General features: G+C 41.5%; 1 protein-coding gene across 1 annotated transcript in view; it reads left to right on the plus strand.

The window, feature by feature from the left end:
* The first annotated feature begins 1,859 nt into the window (after nt 1-1,859).
* LOC117262106 (uncharacterized) overlaps nt 1,860-26,554 on the plus strand; it is a 44,436-nt gene continuing 19,741 nt past the window's right edge. The window contains exons 1-4 of the mRNA XM_033634793.2: nt 1,860-2,979; nt 5,175-5,357; nt 7,285-7,469; nt 14,880-15,136. Coding sequence (XP_033490684.1) covers nt 2,964-2,979; nt 5,175-5,357; nt 7,285-7,469; nt 14,880-15,136 — 641 coding nt within the window. The 5' untranslated portion in view covers nt 1,860-2,963. The remainder of the gene's footprint in view (nt 2,980-5,174; nt 5,358-7,284; nt 7,470-14,879; nt 15,137-26,554) is intronic.

The raw sequence follows: 26,554 nt of genomic DNA on the forward strand, positions 1-26,554 counted from the left end.
CTCTCTCTCTCTCTCTCTCTCTCTCTCTCTCTCTCTCTCTCTCTCTCATATATAATTTCCCCATCCATACTAGATGGCGGTCTTGCTGGTTCTCCGAGCTGAGAGGGTCTATGGCTAATTGAGCAACACCTGGGCCCGGTCTGTGCTCCAGCATAAACACTCCCTCTGTCATCAGTCTCGCTCTCTCTCATGGCCTTAAGACAGCTATGGGTTCTTCTGCTTTGTTTTCCACAGGCACACACTGCCATGCACCCACACACACATGCACCTCATAACTGATTACTGACTATACTCATTGTGTTGTTTGATTTAACTTGTGTTTTTTGTAAATAAATTATCATTATTGTCAGCCAGCTAATTTTTCTCCTGTTTCTTGCTTTTGAGCTGCTCAAATGGGCCATATACAGACCAAAAGAGATAAGAATTAGCTAGCTAGTCACCTCACAGTTCCTCTGCCTTTCCCTGCTGCTGGGAGACTGGGGAGGAGAGCAGGCTGAAGTTGTGGAAACAGACTCAGTAGCAGCTGTAGCAACCTCTCCAGTACCCTACACCCCCTGGCAGATTTGGTCCTCCTAATGCTGACTCCATGGCTACATCCTTGCCATCCGCCATTGTCTGCTTTCTTGTTTTGGGCTTGTTTTTCATTAAACGTATATGCTGTTACGTTACCCATAAATTACCACAATAAAAGTGGCAACTTCTTTCCACCTCTGGATTTGAATTATATCAATTTGGCCATTAGAAAAAATATTTTAAAAATTGTAAAAACAAAAATACCAATTAATTGTACAAATCTCAGCTACAGCAACACGATTGGTGCAATCCATTATAGGAGGTTGGAGCCAGTTGCCATCACAACTAAAACTGAAAGAATCTACACTGTAAACTCCAATATGCTCGCTCAACTCAAATTTCTTTTAATTAAGTATACAATACAGTAACAGAGTACACCAGACACACAATAAATGTCACATGACCCTTGTTTGACAGGAATTTTATGTCAGTTTAAAGTTTTATTATATGTCAAATGAACATAAAAACATTGAGCATAAAAACATTGAGTACATATTTTACAACAGTTATTTTTAATTTATTGAAATATATATAAAAAAGTATATTGTGGCAAGGCAAACTCAGACTCAGAGTTAAAAAAATTGTGACAACTGCCATGAAGCTAATAGGGAAACATGACAAATTCCAGTCTTTCCAGTCAGTAAATGACTACCCAACTAGGGTAGTGGGGAGGCCTACTGTGATGGATCCACTACCCAAGTCCCACTAACCCACTTATCTTAAGTGCTTTTTATTTGACCTCAGCACCACTTTATGTTTGCCACTTTATGTGTATGTATCCACACAAGCGGGAGGTCACTAACTGTGTATGCCTTAACTCATGGTGAAAAACATCTTTTACCACAACATTAACTGTATCAACTCATAACCATTTTTAAATACATAAACATTAATCACTGTGTAATGGGCAACGTGAGTGGTTAAGAACACATTTAAACAGTTTTCTTCGGCTTATGGCCTTAAACACATTGTCTCACGGCATGCTGGAATACTCCACCCATTTAACCCCAACATGCCACAATGTGTTAAGTGCACAATGATAGTGTTGTTCATTGGCCTTAAACAAGTAAGGAAAAATTGACTTTAAACTTTTAACTTTACAGGCTATGTGCAGGCTAAAGAGTAAAATGTTTTTGTTAACCTTGGGGTTTAATGAAATGCATTTTGCCCATTTCCAATTTTGCTAGTCAGATGTTTAGAGTTTACATGAAATTTCTCTATGAAGTGTTGAAAAGGGGCATTAAGTCCACCTATAAAGGGATAAAAAAATTGATTTGTTAGTTACTCTACAGGTGAACATGGCTCTGAACAAGTCAGGAAATGGAAGGAGGAGGAGGAAGCAGTAACTAGTACACAAAGCAAATTAGAGATCTAAACTGTGGTGTTAGCAAAACATCCCCTAGCACAAAAACTGTATTAGTGTAAAAATTATAGCCCGTCGGTCACTCATATTAAAGGCCTCAACATCTCAAAGGTTATTTGAATTTCTTTTGCCCCTCAGCCGCAGTCACGCAACCAGTTGAGACTCCAGAATGTCAGTGTTCCTGGCCAAAAGGAAGTCTGACACATAACCTCTCTTAAATGACAATTTTTTTTTTTTGCACTTCTGTGTTTGAACAGATTAGACAAATAAGATAAAACATGTTAATTAGTGACATCTTTGGACGGAGCCAGGTTAGCTCTCTTCATGTGTGCTAAGCTAAGCAAACTGGTTGCTACAAGTAGCAACATACTTAACGATCAATATAAGAGTGGTATCGATCTTCTTGTCTAACTCTGCAATGCATGTTGAACCCTTCATTTAAGCTCAATTTCTAAATAATGGACTATTCCATAAATTGTAGAGCTGAAAATGTCCTGAGTTTGAATGTCAGGAGTTAGATCTCATGAGGACAGAATCAAAATAACACCCATCCCCCACACACACCATGCAAACATACTACACACACACAGTTGGTAGACGTGGCAGTGTAAAATGGAATGATGCCATAATCTGTGGATGCCACATTTCTCTGGACTCTGTGACATTGCAGAGCTAGCGGATCCAGGAGTTTCACACCCTGCTCTCACTGTCTGCTCTGTCATCCCACACTGCTACACTGGCAAGTGTTATACAAAGCAATTCATATGCTGCATACTCTCATCTCCCTGTTTCAGAACACAGGCAGAGGTGAGTAGATTGCAGTTCTCCCTCTGATGTTCAGAAGAATTTGTGCATCTACTAAATTTGTTTTTAAAGCTCAGTGGAAGTGAGGCCACAGAGAACAGTGCTTATTCTTATTACAGAACAGTGTCACTGACACTCTCAAAGGAAACATTGAGAACCAGTTTGAGTGGTGAAAACAAAGTGGACATTTATCTGGAGAACCTAGTGCTGTTCAGTTAGTGGAATGGCAGCCTGTTCAGGTAAGTGGCACCCAGCAGGAGGAAAAAAAACTTTTAAATGAGCTTCAGCTTTCTTTTGGTTTTTCCAACTTGGATCAGCTTTCGACTCAAATGGAAGAAGTCAAACACAGCTAAGCCAGTTCAGTTATTTGAAACAATAATCAAGTATTAATGTTAAAAGCTGTTCTTTGTTCTACAGTATCACTGTTTGCATGTGTGTGTGTCGTTGGAGAGGGTTGCTCCTTTTGATGTTTCAAAACATTGTTATTGCACATGGTAGGCTTTAAAATGTGATAGCTGTAGATACATTTGAGATTTTTCACATCCCTTTATTTCCAAGTATTTTGGCAATTTTTTAAAGAAACTCTTCTTTAAAATTACTTTTACACATTTTTATTTTTTAGTTCTTATGTACGTTCCAACTCTTTGTGGAGACCTCACCCTTTACCCCAGATTTATTTAGAGAGGACAGCTCTGCACTGCATGTGATCAGATTTGTCATCCATTTTGCATCTTTGCCATAATATGAGCCTGGTCATCTTTTACACATTTGGTTTCCTCAGCTTTTAACAGACTTTTAAATGTTATTACAATCCAAAACTTTTCAGTGCTGGATGTTGAAATAGACGCTGGTTACACTACCCAGCAAGCATTTTTCCAGCAAAAGACATTCAGAAAAGATCAAAAAACAAGAGTTTTTTTCACTGACTATTTGACAGACATTGGTTGAACATTCACATTTTGACCATATTTCACCTGAATTTTCAATAGTGAGATTTTTCATCCTCTACAGTGTGCAAACAATACCATATCGTAATTTTGGAGCGTTACTTCTTAGTCACATCCAGTTTTCACAGCTAAGTGACAGTATAAAAAATCCTGGTGAAATATGGTCTAAATGTAAATGTTCAAGCAACGTCTTCAAACAGTCAGTGAAAAAACATTCACTTTTGAACCAGTTCTAAACGTCTTTTCACCAGTGACCATAGTTGTTTTCTAAACATCTTTTAATTGAAAAATGACAGCAGTGCTGTGTCTTTCTTAGAGAGAGAGAGGAGAGATGCACACTAGCATGGCTTTTCAGAAGAATAACGTTATGTAATGCAACTTGACCCTATATCAATATAAATGGTATTGACTAAATCCTTGAAAATATATCAAAAGCCTAGTCCCAGTTAAATGCCCAGTCCCATTTACTAGCCCACTGTGGCTACACATTTTGACAAATCAAGGCCTGTCTACACGCTTGGTCTGGTTGCCAAGGAGTTGATGTTTTTTACAGAAATTCTTTGGATGTATAAAACAGAGTTGCTGGCTACCTCAAATTACGTATTCATTTTCTGATTACCCTGTAAGTTGTTCATATTCCTGTAGTCCATAGGGTCCTCAGATCAAAAGTATCAAAAGGGCTTTTGCTAAAAATTTGTGAGCATTTTTTCAACAGGATAAAGTGGTGCTGTGTCGGTATGTCGGGTGCCGTAATCCTTGAGTGCCATACTTTCTTTCACTCTCTCTGATGCGCTGTCTGTCATAGCTATATCAAATGCATGATTCATAGTTGATATATTATCTGAAGCCACATTTTTATACAGTATTCCAACTGGTTTAAACAAACAATTTGATTGTATTTCCAAATCTTTGCTGATTAACAGTTTTGAGTCAAAGGAATTAAGACCTGTCCAATATAGACACCTGTCCCAACTTAATATTTATTATTATTATTATTATTGTTGTTGTTGTTGTTGTTGTTATTGCTATTATTATTATTATACAAGGGATCAAATCAGAAATCATCATCACTTTCCTATCTAGCTCACAGATAAGCTCCAGTAGCATAGACACAATGTTTTTATTTCACAAGCATCAGCAATCTTTCTGCAACAGCTGTCATTTCCAGCAAAACACAGCATTTTGTTGTTCTACCTGTGTTTTCCTGATGCCCCTGACCTCTGAGAGACGGTAAAACTACTCCCCCTGCTGTCTAAAGTAAACACCAACAGCAGGACTGCTGAGGCAGGGAATCCTACTTTCAGGAGTTTATTTCCTGTATTCATTTATATTTATACTTTTACTACCTGGTTACATAATACTACTACTACTGCTAATGATAAAATTATAATTATGTATGTCATTATAATTACACGTTTTCTCAATGTCAAGGCTATCCCAAGGCTCTCTATCTCTCTCTCTGTCTCTCCCCATCCTCTACCCTGCAGGGGACAAGAAGCTCATAGGATGGTTTATGCTAGTGATCCTATGGATGGCTGTGGAGGGGTGTCCTCACAACTGTAAATGCTCCAGAAAATCCAGTCCTGAAAAGTCAGAGGTCAATTGTCATAAGAGGGGGCTTCGTGTCTTTCCCTCCACGCTGCCTTCTGATGCCTGGATCCTCAAACTAGGTGAATTCCCAGTAGTTAATCAAATCATCCTGAGATTATTGTGACATTAAAGCCACTTGATAATTTATCTGGCATTTCCTGTAAGTAAACATAAACATAAACATAAACATAAGTAGGTAGTAAGTAAGTAAAGTTTATTTGTATAACACCTTTCACAGATAAAAAAAAAATCTGTGTTATACATTAAAAATAAATAAGCAATAGAAGCAATATAAAAATAAAAATAAATTAGCAGTGACAAAGCATAGAGCTGACAAGTTAAATCTAACCCGATCTCACTCGAAAGTCAGTGACTTCCAGTATCAGACACCAATGAATAAAGCCATCCTTTCATGTTGACATGATATGCAGCCGGGCGCGGGGCATAAGGGGGAAGCACAGAAGGGCAACAATGTAAGTTTTTTTTTTTTAAAGATATTTTTTTGGGGCATTTTAGCCTTTAATTGACAGGACAGATGAGTGTGAAAGGGGGAGAGAGAGGGGGAGTGACATGCAGCAAAGGGCTATGGGCTGGACTCGAACCCGGGCCGCTGCGGCAACAGCTTTGTACATGGGGCGCCTGCTCTACCCACTAAGCCACCAGCGACCCGCAACAATGTAAGTTAAAGGGGTAGGGCATGTGAGAGGGGTGGTGGATGGGTCCAACAACCACTGAACACACCACCCAAGAGGCCGGTGTTCTAAGATTGTAAAGCCAATCCCTTTTTTCCTAAACCCAACCACGTGCATGTGCTCACCAAACGTAACCACGTTGTTTGTTGTCAAAGGAAAAAAAGGTCAATTCATGATATTGTCCCGACATATTGCATTTATTTTGAGTGAGACTGTATGCAAATTGTACATTTCCTGTAAAAAAACAAAACAAAAAAACAAACAATGCATGCGACAGGCTGAAGTTGATACAGCGTCTAAGAACGTCAACAACCGACACATGCGATGGCTGAATGAAGCCTTATGAAGCATCTCCTTCATGTTTTGAGCCCACTAGATGGCGCTCTTGGTTTAAAAAGAAGACCCAAAGAATGGCTTTTGTTGACTAAAAAGCACCATCTAATAGGCTCAGAAAATAAAGAAAATGCTTCATGAGGCTTCATGAGGCCATCACTACCAACACACCCAGGGTACCTTGCATGTCATATCTCAGCGTGAAAAGACCATGACCAGACAGCAATACGTCATGAAGTTCAAGTGAAATTGTGTCATTAAATCAGGGCAATGACAATTCAAATAAGGGCACCCATATGCAAACAAGGAATAAAACACATAAAAGGTAATACATTATGTGGATGATGTAACAAAAAGCCTGTCTTAATCAAAATGTTTTCAGCTGAAGCATGAAGTTATCACAGGAAGCTAGGGATCGCAGGGATAAGGGGAGATTATTCCATTAATTGGGTGCAACATTTTTAAAAGTGCTGTCATTCAGGTTATACAGCGGTTCTAAGTAGTGATGGCCTCATGAAGCCTCATGAAGCATTTTTCTTTATTTTCTGGGCCCACTAGATGGTGCTCTTGGTTTAAAGAGAGAGGCTCAAAGAATGGCAATTCGGTGTGTTTTAAACCTTTTATTGAACAAAAAGCACCATCTAGTGGGCTCAGAAAATAAAGAAAATGCGTCATGAGGCTTCATGAGGCCATCACTAAGTTACAAGGGACAGCTGGAAACTTTTGTTAAGATGACCTCAGTGGTCAACTAGACAAATACAGGAGGAGCAGCGACAATTACTTGGATGTTTGACCAGGCAAGGCTTTAAAGTACGCACATGTATTTTAAAATGGATGCAGACTTTAATGGGAAGCCAGTGAAGAGCAGATAAAATTGGCGTGATATGTGATCTCTTTTTGTTTCTCTTGTTTTGTTTTTCTTGTTGTAAGCAGTGTGGGGCATAACTGCATTGGTATCCTACTCTCTTTCTGCTATCTAAAGGTGAGAATGGTATCACAGACCTGAAGGCTAATGCTCTGAGATCAATTCCAATGATTGAGAGTATCAACCTGGAAAAAAATGCCATCAGGTCCCTCCACCCCCAGGCCTTCTCTGGTGCAGAGCAATTGATGCTCCTCAATCTCTACGGCAACCACATCACCAACCTTCCACCGAGGGGATTCCAGGTAAGGAGAAATAGATTACTTGTAGGACTGATACCCTGTCATGGGTTGGTTGATCAGATGGTTGATATGCTCATAACCAAATTATATTCTAAATGGTGGGATAATTGCTGGTGGTATTTTCATAAAGCAATGTGTCCACCAAAGCATTTTTCCCAGCTGAAAACACCAGGGGCCTCATGTACAAAGACTTGTGTGGATTTCCTACTGAAACATGGCGTATGCTTAAAACCAGAAAACGTCGAATGCACAAAAACATTCAGATGTGTGACTCCGTGCCTACGCATGAATCCAAGCACATTTCCTTTGTACATCCCAATCAACGTTGAATTGAGCGCACATGTTGGAGTACCTGACCCCTCCCTGTCCACTCCCCCATTTAAATATGCAAATCATATTTAAATGGCCCTGCACCCAAGATTCACCTCTCTGCACGATCAGAAAACTAAAACAAAAGAATGAGTAAGACGGGAAAAAAGAAAAACTTCACAGAATGTGAAGGAAGTGGAGATGCTACTCACTGCAGTGAAGGCACGCAAAATTGTACTTTTTGGCATGCTGTTCTCCAGCATGCAACTAAATGCAAGAGGAGTGAGTGGGAGAGTGTGTGTGGCTGTCAATGCTGTGGGGTCAGAAAAGCATAAACACGCAGAATTAAAAAAGAAGTGGTCCGACATTAAGGTGGACGTGAAGCGGAAGACAGCTGCCCACCGCCAAAGTGTGGCCAAAACAGGCGGGGGGACAGGAGGGGCGGAGCTCACCCCGTTTGAACAGAGAGTCGCCGCAATTGTGGGTGACACTGCTCTCTCAGGGGTGATGGGAGCATATGTGGGTGACTCAGATTACACCCAAGGTAAATACCTATAAATTTATGTAACTGATGTTGGGATTCACAGGACCACAGATGATTCATCATTTGGTAAAATCTAAACGGAACATTTAAAGGCTTTTTCCTCTGCATGCTCTTTGTCTTCAAACAAAGAGAGCTTTGTGACACCCATCTCCACAGGAGGTCTCACCACACACCTCAGTGAGACTCAAGTCCCAAAACTTGATTAGACAGGACTTTTACAGTGACATGTGACTCTGATTTCACAGGCATCTGTAGATTGTCTGCTCCCTTCAGACAAATCGCTCTTGCTCCAGCTGCTGAACAGCTGCACACCTCTTTGCGGCTGGGCCTGGAACAGCCCAGAGGCCCAGACCCTTGCTCCGTAGCCCCAAACCACTAAAGGGAGGGCAACTAGACTCATAGACTTTCTCACAAACACAAGGTTTACAACGCGCTTTCCAGCAACAAAGAGAACCAAGTGACTTAACACCCAGTGTCTACCTCTGCTAAACCCAGAGCGACCAGCTTCTTCCCAGCCTTCCTTTGCCAGCTAACAAAGCAGTACACCACCAAGTGACTCTTTCTCCCATCCACTCAAGGATCGGTAATGTAACAACTGGGCATAGCTTTATCACAGCTTTACAGGCTAGGGTCAATGACGTGATGCAACTTTTTTTGTGTCCATATGGTTTAGTCAAATTTAAAAGGGTTAAAATTTGAAAATAAATGTATGATTAACTTACAAACTTTAATTTTGTGTGGATCCAGTATAAAATTTCTGCTTTTAATCCATTTTGAGAGAATATATTAGAGGATAATGGCAAAAATGTCTAAGTGGTGTAACCATAAAAACTTTGCACCAAATAATTAAACTTGCTTAAAAACACTAAAATTCTCAATAAAACACCATATCAACTAGTTTGGCATGATCTTATATTATTACTTTTTTATATAATAAAGATAATGAAGTACAATTGTTCTAAATATTTAATTTGGGGAATCATGAAAGTCAAGTAAACTACATGAAGTGTCAAGTCGTGTAACCACCATTTAGGAGACCGTTTTGTTAATATTGTAAAGAAGGTCATGTGACAGGAAATGGTATTAGAGAAAAGGACTCCTGATGATCACAACCATAGACATATATGCGTAGACGCCACATCGAGTGGGTTTGCCCGCTGCTGCGATACGTCAACGTCGCCGCCATATTGGATGTGGCAAGGCTGCGCTGTAAACTAATAGAAGTGAATGGACTTCATTTCATAAAGTGCCTTTCTACAAAGAAATTTACGTTAATGCCTCTCGTTTATTCATTCACACACGCACTAATATACTTGGGAAACAGTTAGGCACCAAAAACAATGTATTTGATCTTCTCAGATGGCTAAGATAAGAACTTTATTGATCCCACACAGGAGCAATTCACGTTACATCAGCTATAGAAAACAACTACACAGTATATACTGTCTATTTTTTTCGGCACTACCTATATCTATATATCTATATCTATCTATCTATCTATATATATATATATATATATATATATATATATATATATATATATATACATATATATATATATATATATATACATACATATAGGCCTACTGTAGCATCCGCCAGGACGTGTGGAAAGGATGACGCAGTTATTCGGCAAACCACCGTTTATTACTGAACAGTACAGGTTACTGTTGGCCGTAACCACGCCAAAACAACCAACAAACAAGAACTTAGCTGTAACTCCAACTGTGCACTCCTGCTCTCTCCTCCAGCTTGCTCCTACAAACACCAGCACCCTCACACATTGCCCTCATTCCCGTCACACTCACACCTCGCCCCCTACCTATACTCATTCAATCCCAAACATGCCATTAACTCACAGAACACTGACATTATAACAGAACATTTACTGCAGGGTTGCTACAGTACATATATATATATATATATACACATGTGTGTATATATATATATATATATATATATATATATTTATATATATATGATGTGTATATATACTGTGTATTGTTTTTCGGCACTACCTTGTTCTCTATAGCTGATGTAAGGTGAATTACTCCTGTGTGGGATCAATAAAGTTCTTATCTTAGCCATCTGAGAAGATCAAATACATTGTTTTTGGTGCCTAACTGTTTCCCAAGTATATTAGTGTGTGTGTGAATGAATAAACGAGAGGCATTAACGTAAATTTCTTTGTAGAAAGGCGCCTTATGAAAAGTCCATTTACTTGTATTAGTTTACAGCGCAGCCTTGCCACATCCAATATGGCGGCAACATTGACGTACGGCTCAGCGCTTGATGCGGCGTCTATGTATATATGTCTATGATCACAACTGCTGCATGACAAGGTTAGAATCTCTTAAAAATTATTCATAAATTGACGTTTTTAGACTGGTCAGGTTTGGTAAGTTTACATGTCAAATGGTATGACCCTAGAAAAACATTAATAATTCATTAAAAAAAAAAATAAAAATGAATATTTACCTTAAAAATTATGTTGGAAATATTGAGACTAAGGCCATGTGCTTATACAGGTGTCCATGGTAATGCCTGTCAAATCTGATTTTAAAATGAAATGTCAAATGGTGTAACCGGTTACACCATTTGACTCCTACTAAAAACCTTTCTGTTATAGGCCAATTATGTCAAATATCAGCAGTTTATGATGGTAATTTGTTAGATATCAGTAGTTTATGATGCTAATTAAAGATGTATTATTAAAAAAAACTACTTTTGAACTTGTACAGTACTTTAAAATACCTAAAAATCCAGTAATTAATTTTACTCTAACATTAAAATTTCTGTCTGTTAAATACAATTATTTACATTTCTGCTATTTCTTTATAATGTATAATTCATTTATAGAAAACTAAAGTAATCAAACTAAATAAATAAAATCAATTTTCCCCATTAGATGCCCATTTCTAACAAGGAAAAAGTGGCTCATCATAGAGTGCTAATGCTAATGAATGCTAATGCTGCAGCAAGGGCCAGTTACATCCTTACAAGTTGTTGTTGTCAGGTGAAAAACATAAAACATGAGTTAAATTTTAAGATTAAATGATTGTTGTTAGCAAATAATTTACAGTAGAAGAAATTGGTTAATTGTTGTCAGATGTTACTTTTTCTGAGCCTTCTCTCTCATTAAATTTTTATAAACCGTATTCACAATAGTAGACAAGTTCACCCTTACGACTTGTTGTCAGGTGACTTTTTTCTTATCAGAACTTAAGATACAAAACATGAGTTAAATTTTTAAAATGAAACATGATTGTAAAATGTTTTTTTTTTTTGTTTTAGCAAAGAATTTACAGTAGAAGAAATTAACTCACAGCTGTCAGATGTTTTTTTTTCTGAACTGAAATAACGTAATGTGATAGTTTGCCAGTTAGGTCATTGATTAGTTGGCTTCGCCAAAGCTAAGTGTGTAGTTTGCTAATACTGTTCACAAACAGATTCTTGCACCCAACTAAACAATCTCTGCACTAATCCAGACCGTTTGCAACACAAAGCATATTCACATAGACTCATCAACAAATAGGTTTTCAACAGAGCTACACCCAAACAGGCATCTCAAAGTTCCTGCTTCTTCTCCTTTGTCTTTGTCCTGACCGCACGGTCAGACAAATACCTCCCCTGACCTGAAGCCAGCTTTGATTCGGCCATCTTGTAGTTTCCTGTTGTCAGCCATTTTGTTTTGTAGACCAAACGGCTCTTTGATCACCACACCCGCCTTTGTCTTTCTCTCTCTCTCTCTCTCTCTCTCTCTCTCTCTCTCTCACACTCACACTCACACACACACACACACACACACACACCACACATATACACACCAAGCTTGTATATAGTTAGTTAGAATTTGTGTGTTTTGGTTTGCTTTGCTAGTTTGTGAATAAATATAATTCTTTGAAATCATACCTGCTGTCTGTTTAATGTTGCACAGGAGTGAATGAATAGTCAACCTCTGCTGCGTCAAGAACTCCGAGATCCTTCAGGTGTTACTGTTAATTTTGGTTGTTGTCATTAATTTAATTATTAATCAAAACTCCAAATTAATAGTGTAGTGTATTTTATGAGACTGATATCTTTAACTGGCTATCATTTTTCCCTTTACAGGAATGGTGCCTGTAGTGTAATATTTACTATAGTGTTCGTACTGTACCTTTAAACTGACCTTTAAAAGATACGTGTTGAAGCAATATAATCTGTGCAACTGACAAATTACACACTGGTTTAATATTTCATGTATTCTTATGACACACACACACTCATTGAGCACTTAAGCATTGTGGTGGAGAAGTACCTAGGACTCACTGTGAATCATTTCTAAAAATAGCATGAGGATGGGTTCAGAAAACACTAGTGGAAGGTTAGGGGAATTGCAGTTTGTCCTGATAATGACCCTAGAGGGGGAAGGACTAAAAAAGTGCAAACTCAGCAGAAATGTGACACCGATATGGTGGGAAGGACTAAAACTCAGCAGAAATGTGACACCTTTATGATCAGCGCCCAGTGGAAAAGTTTAAGGAAAAGAGATGACTCAGCAGAAATTCTACGATAAAAGAGCAAGCGCAAACAAAGAAATTTCAGTCTTGCTCCGGAGCTTGACTCATTGAGTTGTGATGTGTTTGTTGCCTGCGAGCACATTAAACTCAGTTGTATCTGATTCTACGTGTCTCCAGTGATTTTTTTGACCTCTGAGTATTTGAGTTTTTGATATCTAAGGGAAGACAAAGAAAGTCCGTTTGAGAAGAGAAGAGCGAGGTCGCGAGCTTTCTGGCACGGCTCGGGACCTTGACTTTTTTGCTTCCACATGCCCCACAAGGTGATTTAATGTTAATTAAGTCACATTATTTAACATAATTATTAATTATTTAACAATAATTATTAATTATTTCCGATAGCCAGTTGATCCCAACATATTTGGTGCGTCCGTGTGAAGCCCAAATTTAAATCCCTACATATTTGGTGCCCCTTGGTGAGGCCTAATATGTTGATCACTACATATTTGGTGCCACCGTGTGAAACCTAAAATTATGTTCCCAACATATTTGGTGCCCCTTGGTGAGGCCTAATATGTTGATCCCAACACTTACAACAAATGTGTTCATATGGGTCATACAATAGCCTTCTCACAGCCCTATAAAATAAATCTTTTGAATTTAAATTTAAACATACCAGTATATCAAATCAATCAATTAATTAATTTTATTTATAAAGCCCAATATCACAAATCACAATTTGCCTCACAGGGCTTTACAGCATACAACATCCCTCTGTCCTTAGGACCCTCGCAAAGGTCAAAGGTGTTTTAATTGTTCATCAGTGTTAATTGTTCATGTGTCTCTGATGTGCACATCACTCTGAGGACTAATTGTTTTCACACTTATTTATTATTATATCAGTTTCCCAGCATCACCTCTAAGTGTCACAAAAGGATCAACAGCTGTAGAAACATGCGTACGCCAGCCATGAAGTTGGCGTGACAGTGGCACTGTACATGTCCACGGTCATTTCACTCTTGATGCATCTTAACTTTGTTGTGGAAAAGGACGTACAGAACGTTTTTGTGCGTACACACCTTTTGTACATGAGGCCCCAGGTGCTTTTCAGAAAATGCCCAGATGGGAGTGCTATATCACTTTCATTGGATGCATAGTGATTTTTCAGGTGAGAAACTTTGGTTGTGTCTGAACGCCATCACAGGATACAGAATAGCCATGTATATAAAAGTTTTGGCTCATGGTAAGAGTATTTGCTCTGAAGGCTGAAGCATATAAGCAGAGAGGATGAACATGCTGATCTGCATTTTTACACCATTTTAGTTCATTGTTAGCGACTCTTGTACTTACTTTTATTGTCTTTTATTAGGCACTGGTTTTTGCTTTTTGTTACTTATGGACTTTATATTTTGTATATTTTAAATATTTTGACTGATAGTAAATACTCTGTTGTTTTAAAAAACTGGGCCCACTGCTACTGGTTTGTGAACGATAATAGTTGTTACTGTACTTGAAGCATTCTCTGGCACAAGAATTTCCATCAGAATAAATAAAGTTCTATTGAAGTGAATAATATTGACTTGAAGTGGTCATTGTTGTTGATCATTGTCTTTGTGGTATTTGATGGTTGGGTAAGAAATGACAGTAACGAGGGCTGCATTTTACTCAATGTTGAATATTTCCAGCTCTCGGTGACCAGAGAAAAATGCCAAATATGCAGTGCTCAGTGCAAAATAGATGCTCAGTGCCTCTTCACGTTGCTGGGGCTTGTATCAGAGTGTAAATATAGGGCACTCTCACTGCAAAGAATTTAAACAAATACACAGGCCTCAGAAAAAAAGGGAAACATTTTGGTGGATACAGGTAGAGTATAGTCAGTGCACTGTGGCCGGTTTTTGCCCCTAAAGAAAACTCACAGATTTTTTTTCACAGTGACCAATCAATAAGTTGATGAGTACCCAGACTTTCAAGATTCTCTTTGGTTGCCTACAGCTGTAATGTGCATCACTCACAATGAAATAATCTGAACAGAAAAAAAAAACGTTGTTCCTTCCATGTCTCCAGGACCTCCTGAACCTTCGCTTCTTCATGCTGGGACAGAACCAGATAAGCACCCTCAAACCTGAGATGTTTGCTGGAATGGGAAACTTATCAGATTTAGACCTTCCTCTGAACGAGCTGACAACGCTCCCGTCTAATGCCTTTAAGCCTCTGATTGCCCTAAAGGTTCTGGACCTTTCCCTGAATCGCATCCAGAGGATCTCTCCCAAGGCCTTCACTGGACTCAGACAGCTCATGTTCCTCAACTTAGACAATAACAGGTGATATTGCCTTTGGTGGATACTTCTTTAAACCTGCCAATGCCAAACCTATTGCAATTAGCAATGCCACAGTTAGATTGATTTTTTGAGTGCAGGTATGTTCAGTGAGAATCTTATTCCCAGGATACTGGGATGTTGACTAGATATAAATCACTAGATGCCACATTATTTCAACTCATGGGACAACTGTTTCCTATCTTACCATTTGTATTGTGTACAATATTATGGGCAGCATCTTGACAGCTGTGCAACACCTAATTGCTTTACCAGAAGGATCAAAGAGTCAGTTTTTCTCATCAGTATAGAGCAGTGTTTCTCAAATGGGGCTAAGTATAATGTATATATATATATATATATATATATATATATATTTAATTTTAATTATCAATCATGCATAATTCCTAAATAATTATATCACTAAATTGTAAGAGCAGCTTATCAAAAAAGATGAAGTTCAGTGCAACTACAAAGCTGTTTTTGCATGATGTATGAATTTAACGATGGATTCTCAACATTTGAAATGTAGCATTTTATGGTTTGTTTAGTTAAAAGGTTGCTATTTGAAAAATTAGAAAATGACAGCACAGTGCTGTATACCTCTTTATATCAACTTTTTTTCTCCACCAAAATAATCTATGCTGGCCAGGGGAAACTTGGCTGAAGAAATATTTTTAGGGGGGTAGTTTGAGAAACGCTGGAATAGAGAAATTGAGAGATTTATTTATTGTTTTACAGGTAGGTCAACTAAAACTACAAAAAGTTTGTGAACAAGATAACTTATATAAGTTAATGTGGACTGTTGGCTCTCAACAGCATTGATGTGTTAGCTAAACCTATAGGCCTAAGTTATAACCAGCAAACATTGTTTTAATGTTCGCTACTCATGTTAAATATTTCTCTTCTGTGTACCTGATTGTAATTGCCTGCCTATAAACCATAATACCGAATCTATTCAGGATTTCTACATAAAAGATATTGCTTTATGTAGTCTAGTGGTCATTCAGAATACTGAAGACTATTCTAATATCTAGGCAAAATTAAAAGAAAAAATAAAATAATTGTCAGCAATATAAGTGCACAATTCTGAGATTATCTTCATGATTAAAACATGACTAGTTCTCTTGGAGCTATAATAATAAACATTCTACCTGACTAAAATGTCCAAAAAAGTGTTAATGAAATGTACGAAAAATATTAATAAAATGTCTGGAAAAAAAATTATGAAATTGTCCGTAAAAATGTTGATAAAGTATCCAAGAAATATAAGTAAAATGTTGGCAAAACTGAAAGTCACCCAATTGGGGGAATTTGAGAGCAACTTTGCAAGCACAGTGTGAAACAGTGCACTGATCACGAAGAATATAGTGATGTTGCACATCAAATTAAACAGCAGAACCTGGGCTACAAGGCTGTAAAAACCCTTTTTACATGGCCCAAACAGAGCTCAAACAACAACTAAATAAACAACAACAAATCCAACTCCATACAGCACTGATATCCCAACCCACTCGGTATATTTTGGGCTCTAACTCAATGACAGTTATGCAAAACACAAGCCATTCATCTCAAATGAAAGCTGAGACTCCGCTGTTTCCACACATATGCGGCAAAGCACTCTACACCAAAGCACCAGAGAGATAGAGGCCAAAGAACAACAACAACAGAAATCGTTTTGCTGAGCTATAGTTGTAATATTTCTCTTATCTTTGTTGTTTTTGCCATGAAAAGCTCATTCTGCCATTAAATCATGCTACATTCCTGTTGACTGACATGTTGTCTGTCATTCTGGCAACAATTAAATCGTAGGCAACTGGACTTTGATTTTGTCTAGAAGACGTTTCGCCTCTTATCCAAGCGGCTTCATCAGTTCTCAACGCATCAGTCTGACTAGTCCTCACTAGTCTGACAAACAGTGGAGTAAGACTCAGGTTTTTAACCTCTGTGGAGGTGTACACCCACCACCCTCATAAGACAATACTTCGTTAGTGGAGTTTCACTGGACCATTGTTTGGGTCAGGTGAGTCACACTAGTGAACGGCCTTCAGGTTCCGGGGATAAGCATAACAATGACCACTCACAGCAGCCAACATCTCCCCCACAACGTGTTCTGCTGATTCTGATTGGCTTACAATGCTGTCAGTCTCGTTTTGGTGGGTATGGCTTTATTCTATTGGCTCTAATGAATCGAACAAGGTGTCAATCACTCAAATCGACCAAGCCATCACGGAGATCCGAGCCTCCAAAGCACAGAAGTACACAAATGTAGTAGCCTAGGTGTGTATTGGTCAGTTTGGAGTGGGAAATAGAATATACACATACAGTCCGTGTATGTGTAATTGTCCGTGTTATTTTTTTATTTACAAAAACAAAAAATGAAAGATATAGGATTGTACATGACAAAAATCACATGCAAACATGGTGCAATTTTGGAGACCTTGCCTGAATTTTCTGTACTAAAACCTCTTCTTCTTCCTTCTGCTTCACTTTATCAGCATCAACCGTTGCAGAGTTAATGTTCACATATTGTACTATGATTTGATAGAGGTTTAGAGCTGCTGCAGCTGCATCATTCCAAAGGGATACTCATCCTGAAAATGCTTTTTATTTTATGCGAACCTCAAAATTTTTCATTTGTGCTGTGTGCTGTTTGCCATTTACAGGTGGGTGGGTAGAGAGTCTGGGGGTTAGAGAATTTTGTTTAGTAGTGAAAACAATGTCTTGGAGTTACCTTCATTGGAGCAGATTAGGCCGGAGTAATAGTCAGATTTGGTTTGAGAAACTGAGTCCTTATAATGTGATATGTGAGCTTTGTGCATTTCTTTATGAACAGTAAGACCAGTTTTTCTATGGAGTCGCTCAAGTTGTCAACCTTTGTCTTTCATGGACTGGAGTTCAGGGGTAAACCAGGGGGCAGTTTGTGAGAAGGTAACAAACCAAGTTTTCACTGGAGCAAGACTGTTGAGAATGTTGTTAAACCACTGTTATATTGAGTAACCAGATCATCAGGGGTGGAAAAACAGTGTGGAATCAAGATATTGTCAATAGAAGAGAAGAGGGTATCCATATTAATGTCCTTAATATTCCAAAATGAGATGAGGTGTGGTATCTTGTGATGGAGAGACAGAGTGTGACATTCAATGAGAGGAGGAAATGGTCAGTTATGTGGAGTTCATCAGCTGTGCAGTTGAAGGGGGTGAGACCAGAGCAGCAGATTAAGTCCAGAGTATGACCTTTAGTATGAGTGGGAAAATCAATGAATTGATGGAATACAAAACTCTCGAGGCACAATGAAAAGTCTCTGGTGAGAGGAAGATTACTATTGTCCATATGAATGTTGAAGTCCCCCAACAATATTACATTTGGAGAGAGAGTGGATAGATGGGTGAGCAGAGTAGCAGAGTCATTTAAAAAGTCGTTGTGTGGCTTAGGGGGACGGTAAACTGTAGCGATGATGGTGGGAGTGGGTCCAGACAGTTTACACACTATGCATTCCAATGAGCTGAAGGCAGGCACAGTCACAGGCAGGACTTTCCACGTCTCACGGTGAATTATCACGAGACCTCCTCCGCGACCTGAGCCACGAGGTTGACAGGTGTAAACAAACCCAGGAGGTTGAGTTGAGTTGGGAAAAGTCGTTGGGTTGTTGCCAGGTTTCAGTCAAACAGAGAAAGTCAAACTTACGGTCAGTGAGGAGATCCTGGATGAGATGTCCCTTGCTCGTGAGTGAGCGGATGTTGAGCAGACCAAAGTTGACAATGGTACTGTCATGAGGGCAGCGTTAGCAGACCGAACTAGGTGGGCTAACGCGCTGTGGTCAACAACTCGGCCGGCGTTCCTGGGAAGACTGTTGGTGAGTGGTGGACCAGAAGGATTTTATTGCTTTGGAGTGGTCGAGATGGAAATTCCAGCGAGACCCTCAGTGAATGTACCTCCGGCGAGGCAGGAGAGCAATGTCTGGGTGGAGGTGCAGCGTTGCCGGCAGAGGCTCAGACAGGTGACAGCGGAGCCGGAGGAGCTCAGCAGCCGTATACGGTAGTAGACCAGACACGGGTTGATGGAGGAGAAACAAGAGAGCCCAGGCTAGTGCAGACGAGACATAAATCCTGCCGGCCCACATTATGGTCTACGACGGCCAGATGGGGTTGTGAAGCCGGGTGGTGCGTCAAACAGGTGGTGGCGTGGCAAACAGGTAACTTTGGGCTAGTGTTAGCCCGCTCACACACAAACACACAGGAGTAGCAAACCAATCGTTGGTTATCCAAGGATAATGTAAGGTTTAACTCTCACTTGAGCGTAATTGCACAGGCCATTAGGCTGTAAAGCCATAAAAACACTTTAAAAGTTAGCGGTGTCCACTCAACCGGATGATCCCTCAAACGGATCAACAGCAACCATCTTTGAACAACACGTCTATATTTTAATTTTGCTGGGCTCCACAATCATCGAGGCAACCCAGGATATAGCAGCACCTGAGAGAGAGAGAGAGAGAGAGAGAGAGAGAGAGAGAGCGAGAGAGAGCATATTTTCACGGGCCATTATACACACACTGAGCAATACAAAAGAACGACAGCTCACTGTCCTTAACAGAGAGCTGTAAGCTGAATCAGGTCGGTGATCAGCCACGGACACTGTCCGTGGACACACTGTTATTCTATCAACTATGCCAGAGTATAATAAAAAATAATCCCTGTACTGCGCCTATGGCAGGCTAATATATTGTTACTCACCACTAGACGTCTTTACAGAAGAATGATGCGTCTGTTATTGTGATTGCTGGCAAAGGCATTGATCAAGTGTCCAAATCTTTGGTCCACCTGGTGTTTATGGTCAAGAATGCCAGGTTACTGTTGCGCGTATCGCCACAGCTGTTCCTCAGGTATGTCTTCAAACGCCAGAGGCAAGAGGTGCTGCGCTCGGGCAGGACCTACCATAAATAATGTATTATCAGGCACCCGATAATATATTATTTATGGTACGTTCGCTAATTGATGCATTAGCCTATTCATAGATAGCCTATTAATAACATGACCACCAGATAATGTTACACAATTGAACAAACACAATTTTATTCAGTGACAGTGAAAAAATGAAATTTTGTCTGAGTATTACTTGGGGGTGGTACGGGGGTGCTATGGACTTCTTTGGGGGTATTTAAGTCACTTCCAAGCTCCCCCCCAGCGCCGCCTATGTTGCCACCACAGATGGGGTACCTTTCAATTCATCTGATTGGACAATGGAAAAAAATGCTGATGACCTCGGATGATTTTTCCATTCTGAGTTGAAGTTTTTTCAATCTGAGTTGTTAAGAGTGCTCCTGCAAAAGTGCGAGGCGTATAGAGTTAGAAATCACAAGATATTCAACAATGCAAAAGTAAAATGCTTCACTGTCACTGAAAACCATCACAAAATGCTGCCCCTGGCTGATAAAACATGCTCTGTCTGATCAGGGCCCAAAACAGCAGGTGAGATTTGTTAGTATGTCCAAAAATATTTCTGGTTAAATATTACAGTATGCACATAACACTGGCATAACTATCCCACAATGCCATGCGGTAGAGGACAATGTTTTTAACAGATGGCGACCAAGACAGCTCTGTAATGTCAGTAATGCTTAAATGTCAGCGTAACATGTAAGGTGTTAGAATTCACTTTGCCAGGCGTAGTATAGTTTCATTGTTTTTAAATTACCAGTAGAGCATACCAAGCTTACCTAGCTTCCCGTGATTACATGTCTCCGAACAGCAAGGAGGCTTTGAGGAAGTGATGTGATAATTACAGCTTAGTATGTCCAAAAAGACAAACTATTTATGTAAGCAAAAGTATGTTGAAAGATAGTACACATGTATATGTGTATTATCTTTCAAAATTGATATTTTTATCTGGTTTTGAAGCTACATTTTTTAGACTACTGTTTTTAGATCCTGCCTGTTTTATCACTGTATTTCACAGAGTAAACGTTTTCAAGTACCAGACATTCCATTCTTAAGCTTTTTGTCTCCTGGTTGGGATAGCCTTGAAACCTGGATAGTTGGTTTTAGCATGGAAGCTAGCTAGCCAACGGAGAAAGCAGACAAAATTGTGTTCCCAGCTTTAGTCCCGGGTGCAGCAGCCTCCGCTGCAATGGCTACTCCTGCTGAAATCCCTGCTCTGACATCACCCTTTCCTTCCAGTCCCTCCTGGACGACTGTAGTCAAGGGCCACAAAAGACTCTTTCCTTCTAATCAATCAGCCAATCAGCTTCGGTTCTCTCCACCGGCCAAAATCCCCTCAAAGCGTGTCCTTTCCCCAAGTCTGCCTCCTGCTCGCAGAGTGGGCCTCATGTTGTCTGTCCCACTCTTTTTGCTGATGTCACTGCCAAGAGAAAAGCCACTTTAAGTGACAGCCACATGATGCTGACTGACTCCAGAGGCTTAAAAGGCTCCCACTGCAGGGCGGCCAGCACCTGACCCAGGTCCCACGGTGGGATGGCTGGCCTCCTGGTGCACAGTGCAAGCCTCTGCGCACCCTTCAGGAACTGAGAGATGAGGCCACAGTCACCATCTGCAAGTCTATTATCCCCTGTACAAGCATCCTTGATAGCTGCCACCATGCTTCTAAAGTGGCCCCTGCAGCATTTTGTTTATTTTCTGAGCCCACTAGATGGCGCTCTTGGTTTAAAGAGAGAGGCTCAAAGAATGGCAGTTCAGTGTGTTTTAAACCTTTTGTTGAACAAAAAGCACCATCTAATGGGCTCAGAAAATAAAGAAAATGCTTCACAAGGCTTCATTTGGCCAGCACTATCTGCAGGTACCGGAGCCCCTCTGGGGCTGCACATGTCAGTGCACTGATGGTAAGTTGTGCACCATGAAGTAAAGAGCTCCCAGTGGTAAGACTATGCAGCCCTCGTAGACAGTGCCCAAGCATTCTGCATGGTCTGAGCCACTGATTGCTCAAGTCCCAAGCCTAGCAGACTGGCCCTCTCAGGGGCCAGGCCCAAAGCTTGAGCCCCTGTGCCTGACTCAGAAGGTCCCACTGGACCAGGTGCTCCACTGGCCTCCCGGCTATGAGAGGCACCACCTCCGAGAACCATGAAATGTGTAGCCATTTTGAGGCCACCAGGATTGGCTGCACTTCTTCCGAACTCTCTGCAGCAGATTTGAGAGAAGCGTGAACACATACAGCAGCATTTAAGGGCCACTGGTGATGTTTGGCAGGGAGAGTCGCACCTCATGGAAAGAACGGTAGGCAATGGGCATTGTCCTTGGTTGTGAAGAGGTTAGCCACGGCCCTGCCAAAGCAGAACCAGATCTCCCCGACCACCTGCGATGCAGCCTCCAGTCCCCAGGACATGAGCCTCCCTGAAGGGTAGGTCCGCCACCTGGTTCACCAATCTGGGCACGTGCATGGCCTGAGGGACAGGAACCGTTTCCATGCCCAGGTCCACAGCCTGTGTGCCATCTCGCAAAGGTTTGGGGAGCCCAAGCCCCTTTGCCTGTTGACATATGCGGCTGCCACTGTGCTGTCAGTTCTTATTAGCACATCATGGTTTTGCAGACTCGGGAGAAAATGTTTTGTTTTTTTTTTTTAGATATTTTTTGGGGCTTTTTAGCCTTTAATGTATAGGACAGACAAGCGTGAAGGAGGGAGAGAGAGAGGGAGTGACATGCAGCAAAGGGCCACAGGCTGGAGTCGAACCCGGGCCGCTGCGGCAACAGACTTGTACATGGGGCGCCTGCTCTACCACTAAGCCACCGGCGCCCCAGACTTGGGAGAAAATGTTTGAGGGCCAGGTGAATGACTCTCTTCTAGAGCACTGATAGGCTGGCCCTTCCAGCGAGCACTCCAGACCCCACTGGTGCCCCTGCCCAAATGGAGTGTGCTCCACCCCTCCAGGGATGCATCCATAAAGAGCACCTGGTGACGCAGTACTGCCACCACCTGAGGTCCACACAAAGCTGCACGAGCACAAGCACTGCCGCCTGCAGTTGCCTCTGCGGACAGAGCCCAAGGCTGAAGAGTTGCCTCTGGACTGGACGCATGTGTAGAAGAGCCAATGCCACCACCTGTGCCATGGCTGCCATAAGACCCAGAAGGTGGACACACAGCCGCCACGTGACCCTGGCACCCAGCTAAAAAATGAGAGAGGCAGGTCCTGATTGAAACCTGCCTTTCCTGTGACAGCGTCACCAACCCAGCTCTGGTATCCAGTCCCATGCCGAGAAACTGGGTGGGTGGAAACTGCACTTTTTCTCATTGATGTGCAGCCCCAGACACTGAATGTGATCCAACAGCACAGACACATGATGGCGGCACTGCTCCTCTGTCTGTGCACATATTAGCCAATCGTCAAAATAATGCAGTATCATGAGACCCTGCCTTCATAGAGGCCCCAGAACCGCATCCATGCACCTTGTGAAGATGCAGGGTGCCAGCGAGATGCCAAAAGGGAGGACACAGAACTCAAAGGTTTTTCCCTCAAAGGCAAACCTGAGAAACCTTCTGTGCCCCTCCCAGATTGGAATTTGAAAAAAGGCATCCTTTAGGTCGAGGGTTGCAAACCAGTCGCTTACCCGCACAGTCTGCTTGACCCTGGGCATGGTCAACATTTTGTACTTCAGGGGCATGAGGAACTTATTCAGCCCCATGAGGTCCAAGACAGGCCTTAGCATCCCATCTTACTTTGGAACAAGAAAATAGTGTGAATAAAACCCTGCCTGTTGATCTTTTCCCCTCACTTCCATGATAGCTGACTTTGACATGAGAGTAAAGATCTCCGAGCACAAAACCTCCCTGTGCTGGTGGTCTGCAATGATGGAAAATGTAGCCAACCCATCAGAGGAGGAGTGCTTTGGAACTGTAAATGATACCTCTGGACCATTGTTGAAACAACCCAGGGGTCTGCCCCCAGAGCCTCCCATGTTGCCGGAGAATAAGGGAAGGCTGGGGGTGATGTTGGGTCAGGACTTAGGCATGATCTTCAGTGGCCCCTGGCCACTGCCACGTCCTTGGCTCCATTTAGACTTGCCACACTGTACTGCATCCAGCCGGCAGATCTTCCTGACTCCAAGCAGGCTGAGGTTGCTTGGGCTGCTGTGGTTGAGGTCGCTGCCAACCCTAACCTCACTTCAAGGCACCTGACACCTCCTTAGCACAGCAACAGGCTTCCTGACCCTGCTGAATCATCATGGATGCGTCAGGCCCAAACAAGGCAGATAGCTCAACAGGCAGTTTGACCAGATGCGCCCTATCCTCTGGCTGCAGCATGGACTGTGACAGCTAGTGCATGGCCACACAAAAACTTGCCATAGTACTGTCAGATGCTTCACCCTGGTCCCTCATGAGCTTAGAAAGAAGTGAGAAGACGCACTGTAGTTGACTATTAGATTCCTACTACACTCCTCCTTCAGCTGGTCAACCAGATGGCGCTAATACGGGGACAGTATGGCATCTGTGTTTGCCAGCTGTGTCTGGTCTGCGATGGCTCCATGCTTTTTTTCCCAACAAGCCATCCATTACCTTGCAGTTTCTACTTGGGCAATTTGCCTTGCCCAGGAGGGACTTTGATGGAGCCAGCAAGGCAAGCAAAGCCTGATCCATGGGGGGCAATGGCACACAGCCCTGACTGTCAACTGCAGCCATGCATCGACAGAGCGCCGACCAGCGTGCCCCTGCTGTTGGTGTTGCAAACCCACTCCTGACCACCTCCTTAAAATCAGAAAGGAGAGGCACAAGGAACCGTGTGGGTCTGCTTGCTGTTTCATCATCGAAACTAGAGGGGGTGGGACCCTGACCAGCTGGCAGGTCGAGCCCCAGAGCCAAAGCATTATTCCCTGACGGAGAGGCAACTGCTGGTCATCCTCCTTAACAGGTACCTGCTGCCCCTCTGAGGCCAACTCATTGTCCTCAAGGGGCCCAAAGCCATGAATGTCTACCTCCTCCTCCGACCCGCGGGAACAGTGATTCCTATCCAACTCAGCAGAGGGCCCAGTAGTAGGGATATTCCCATGTGACACAGTCCGCTCACCCCCCACTGATACTGTTAAAGTGGAGGAGAAGGGGCCCCTGTCCCACACTATCAGACTATCAGACCCGCCAACCTAGGGCGCTTAGCTGGCAAAACAGCAAACATGCATAAGCAGTTCATGCATGAAGCCAAACACACAGTAGTCATGGCCATCCTATACTGGCATATTAACATTACAGCCCACACAAGTGGGGCCTTGCTGGCTTGCCATCATCTGTCTCTCCTTTCTTTTTTTTCTTTTTTTGAGAGTGACATCACTGTAGCTCAACCAGAAAGTGCACTCTATAGTTATGGCAACAGTTCTGCTAGCTATTTTTAAATAGTTTTCCTGAGCCAACAGATATGTGTACAGCCACGCGCCTATCAAAAGCTGGTAAAATACATTTATTTTATTTTATGGCCTTGACATTAACCTTACATATCGTTGAGTTATCAAGGACACTTTCGTGTTTTTGCGTGTATACAGGAATGTTAAAGATATCATTGAGAAGAAGAGAAGAAGAGGTTGACGTGGTACCAGCACGTAATTTCAACCCATTACGTACTGCCACCACAGAATGTGGTGTTAAGAGGTCATGGTCATTTCACGTATTTCTGTGAGATCAGGTTGATTCTAGGGTTGACAGGGAGATTTCACAGAAGTGGGTTAATGCTGAGGTGGGCAGAAATCAGCATCAGTCTCTCTGTAATTTGTATTCATGTGCTGCTGAATCTCTACTATTTTGTTAAAGAATTAATTAAGAATTTCTTCATGTTTCTGGAGAAGATTCCACCAGAGATAGCTAGGCTGAGGAGCAATAACTGAACTGATGGTTTTAAAAAGGATTCTGGTATTAAAATCCTGTTCAGCTATCAATTGTGAAAAATATAAGTCTCTTAATTCCTTACACTGATGAGTAAACATGAGATGTTTGAGAGATGCAGGGGAGACACTGTTTTTGTCTTTCCATTTTCTCTCCGCCAGTGTCAATAAGACCTTTTATATCTGACTATAACTGTAAAATCTGAAATCTTTGTGTAAGGGTTATTAAAAACACTGACAAGGTTCTCCATGCCGAGGCTCTGATAATCATTGGAAATTAAAAATGTGTGTGGGAGAGTAAAAGCTTCAAAGAAACCAGCAACAGAGAATGAACTTAGGGGGCAGGGGAGACACAATGTGGGGGGTTTGGGGTCAGGAGAGAGGAGTGAAACATGGAACAACACTGCCCTATATTCAGAGATGGCAAACCAACCATATTTTCATCTTCCACACAGAAACCATAGCAGAGCACACGTGTGTCCTTTAAAGTGGTTGGGGTGGTTTGCATGTTGGGTAAGATTAAAAGAACCTAAAAGTTTGATAAAATCCAAAGTAAATGGGGAGGAAGACAGAGAGCACACATGGATGTTAAAATTCACAAGCATAAGAACTC

The sequence above is a fragment of the Epinephelus lanceolatus genome, chromosome 13 (genome assembly GCF_041903045.1).
Source record: "Epinephelus lanceolatus isolate andai-2023 chromosome 13, ASM4190304v1, whole genome shotgun sequence".
Taxonomy (NCBI): Eukaryota; Metazoa; Chordata; class Actinopteri; order Perciformes; family Serranidae; genus Epinephelus; species Epinephelus lanceolatus.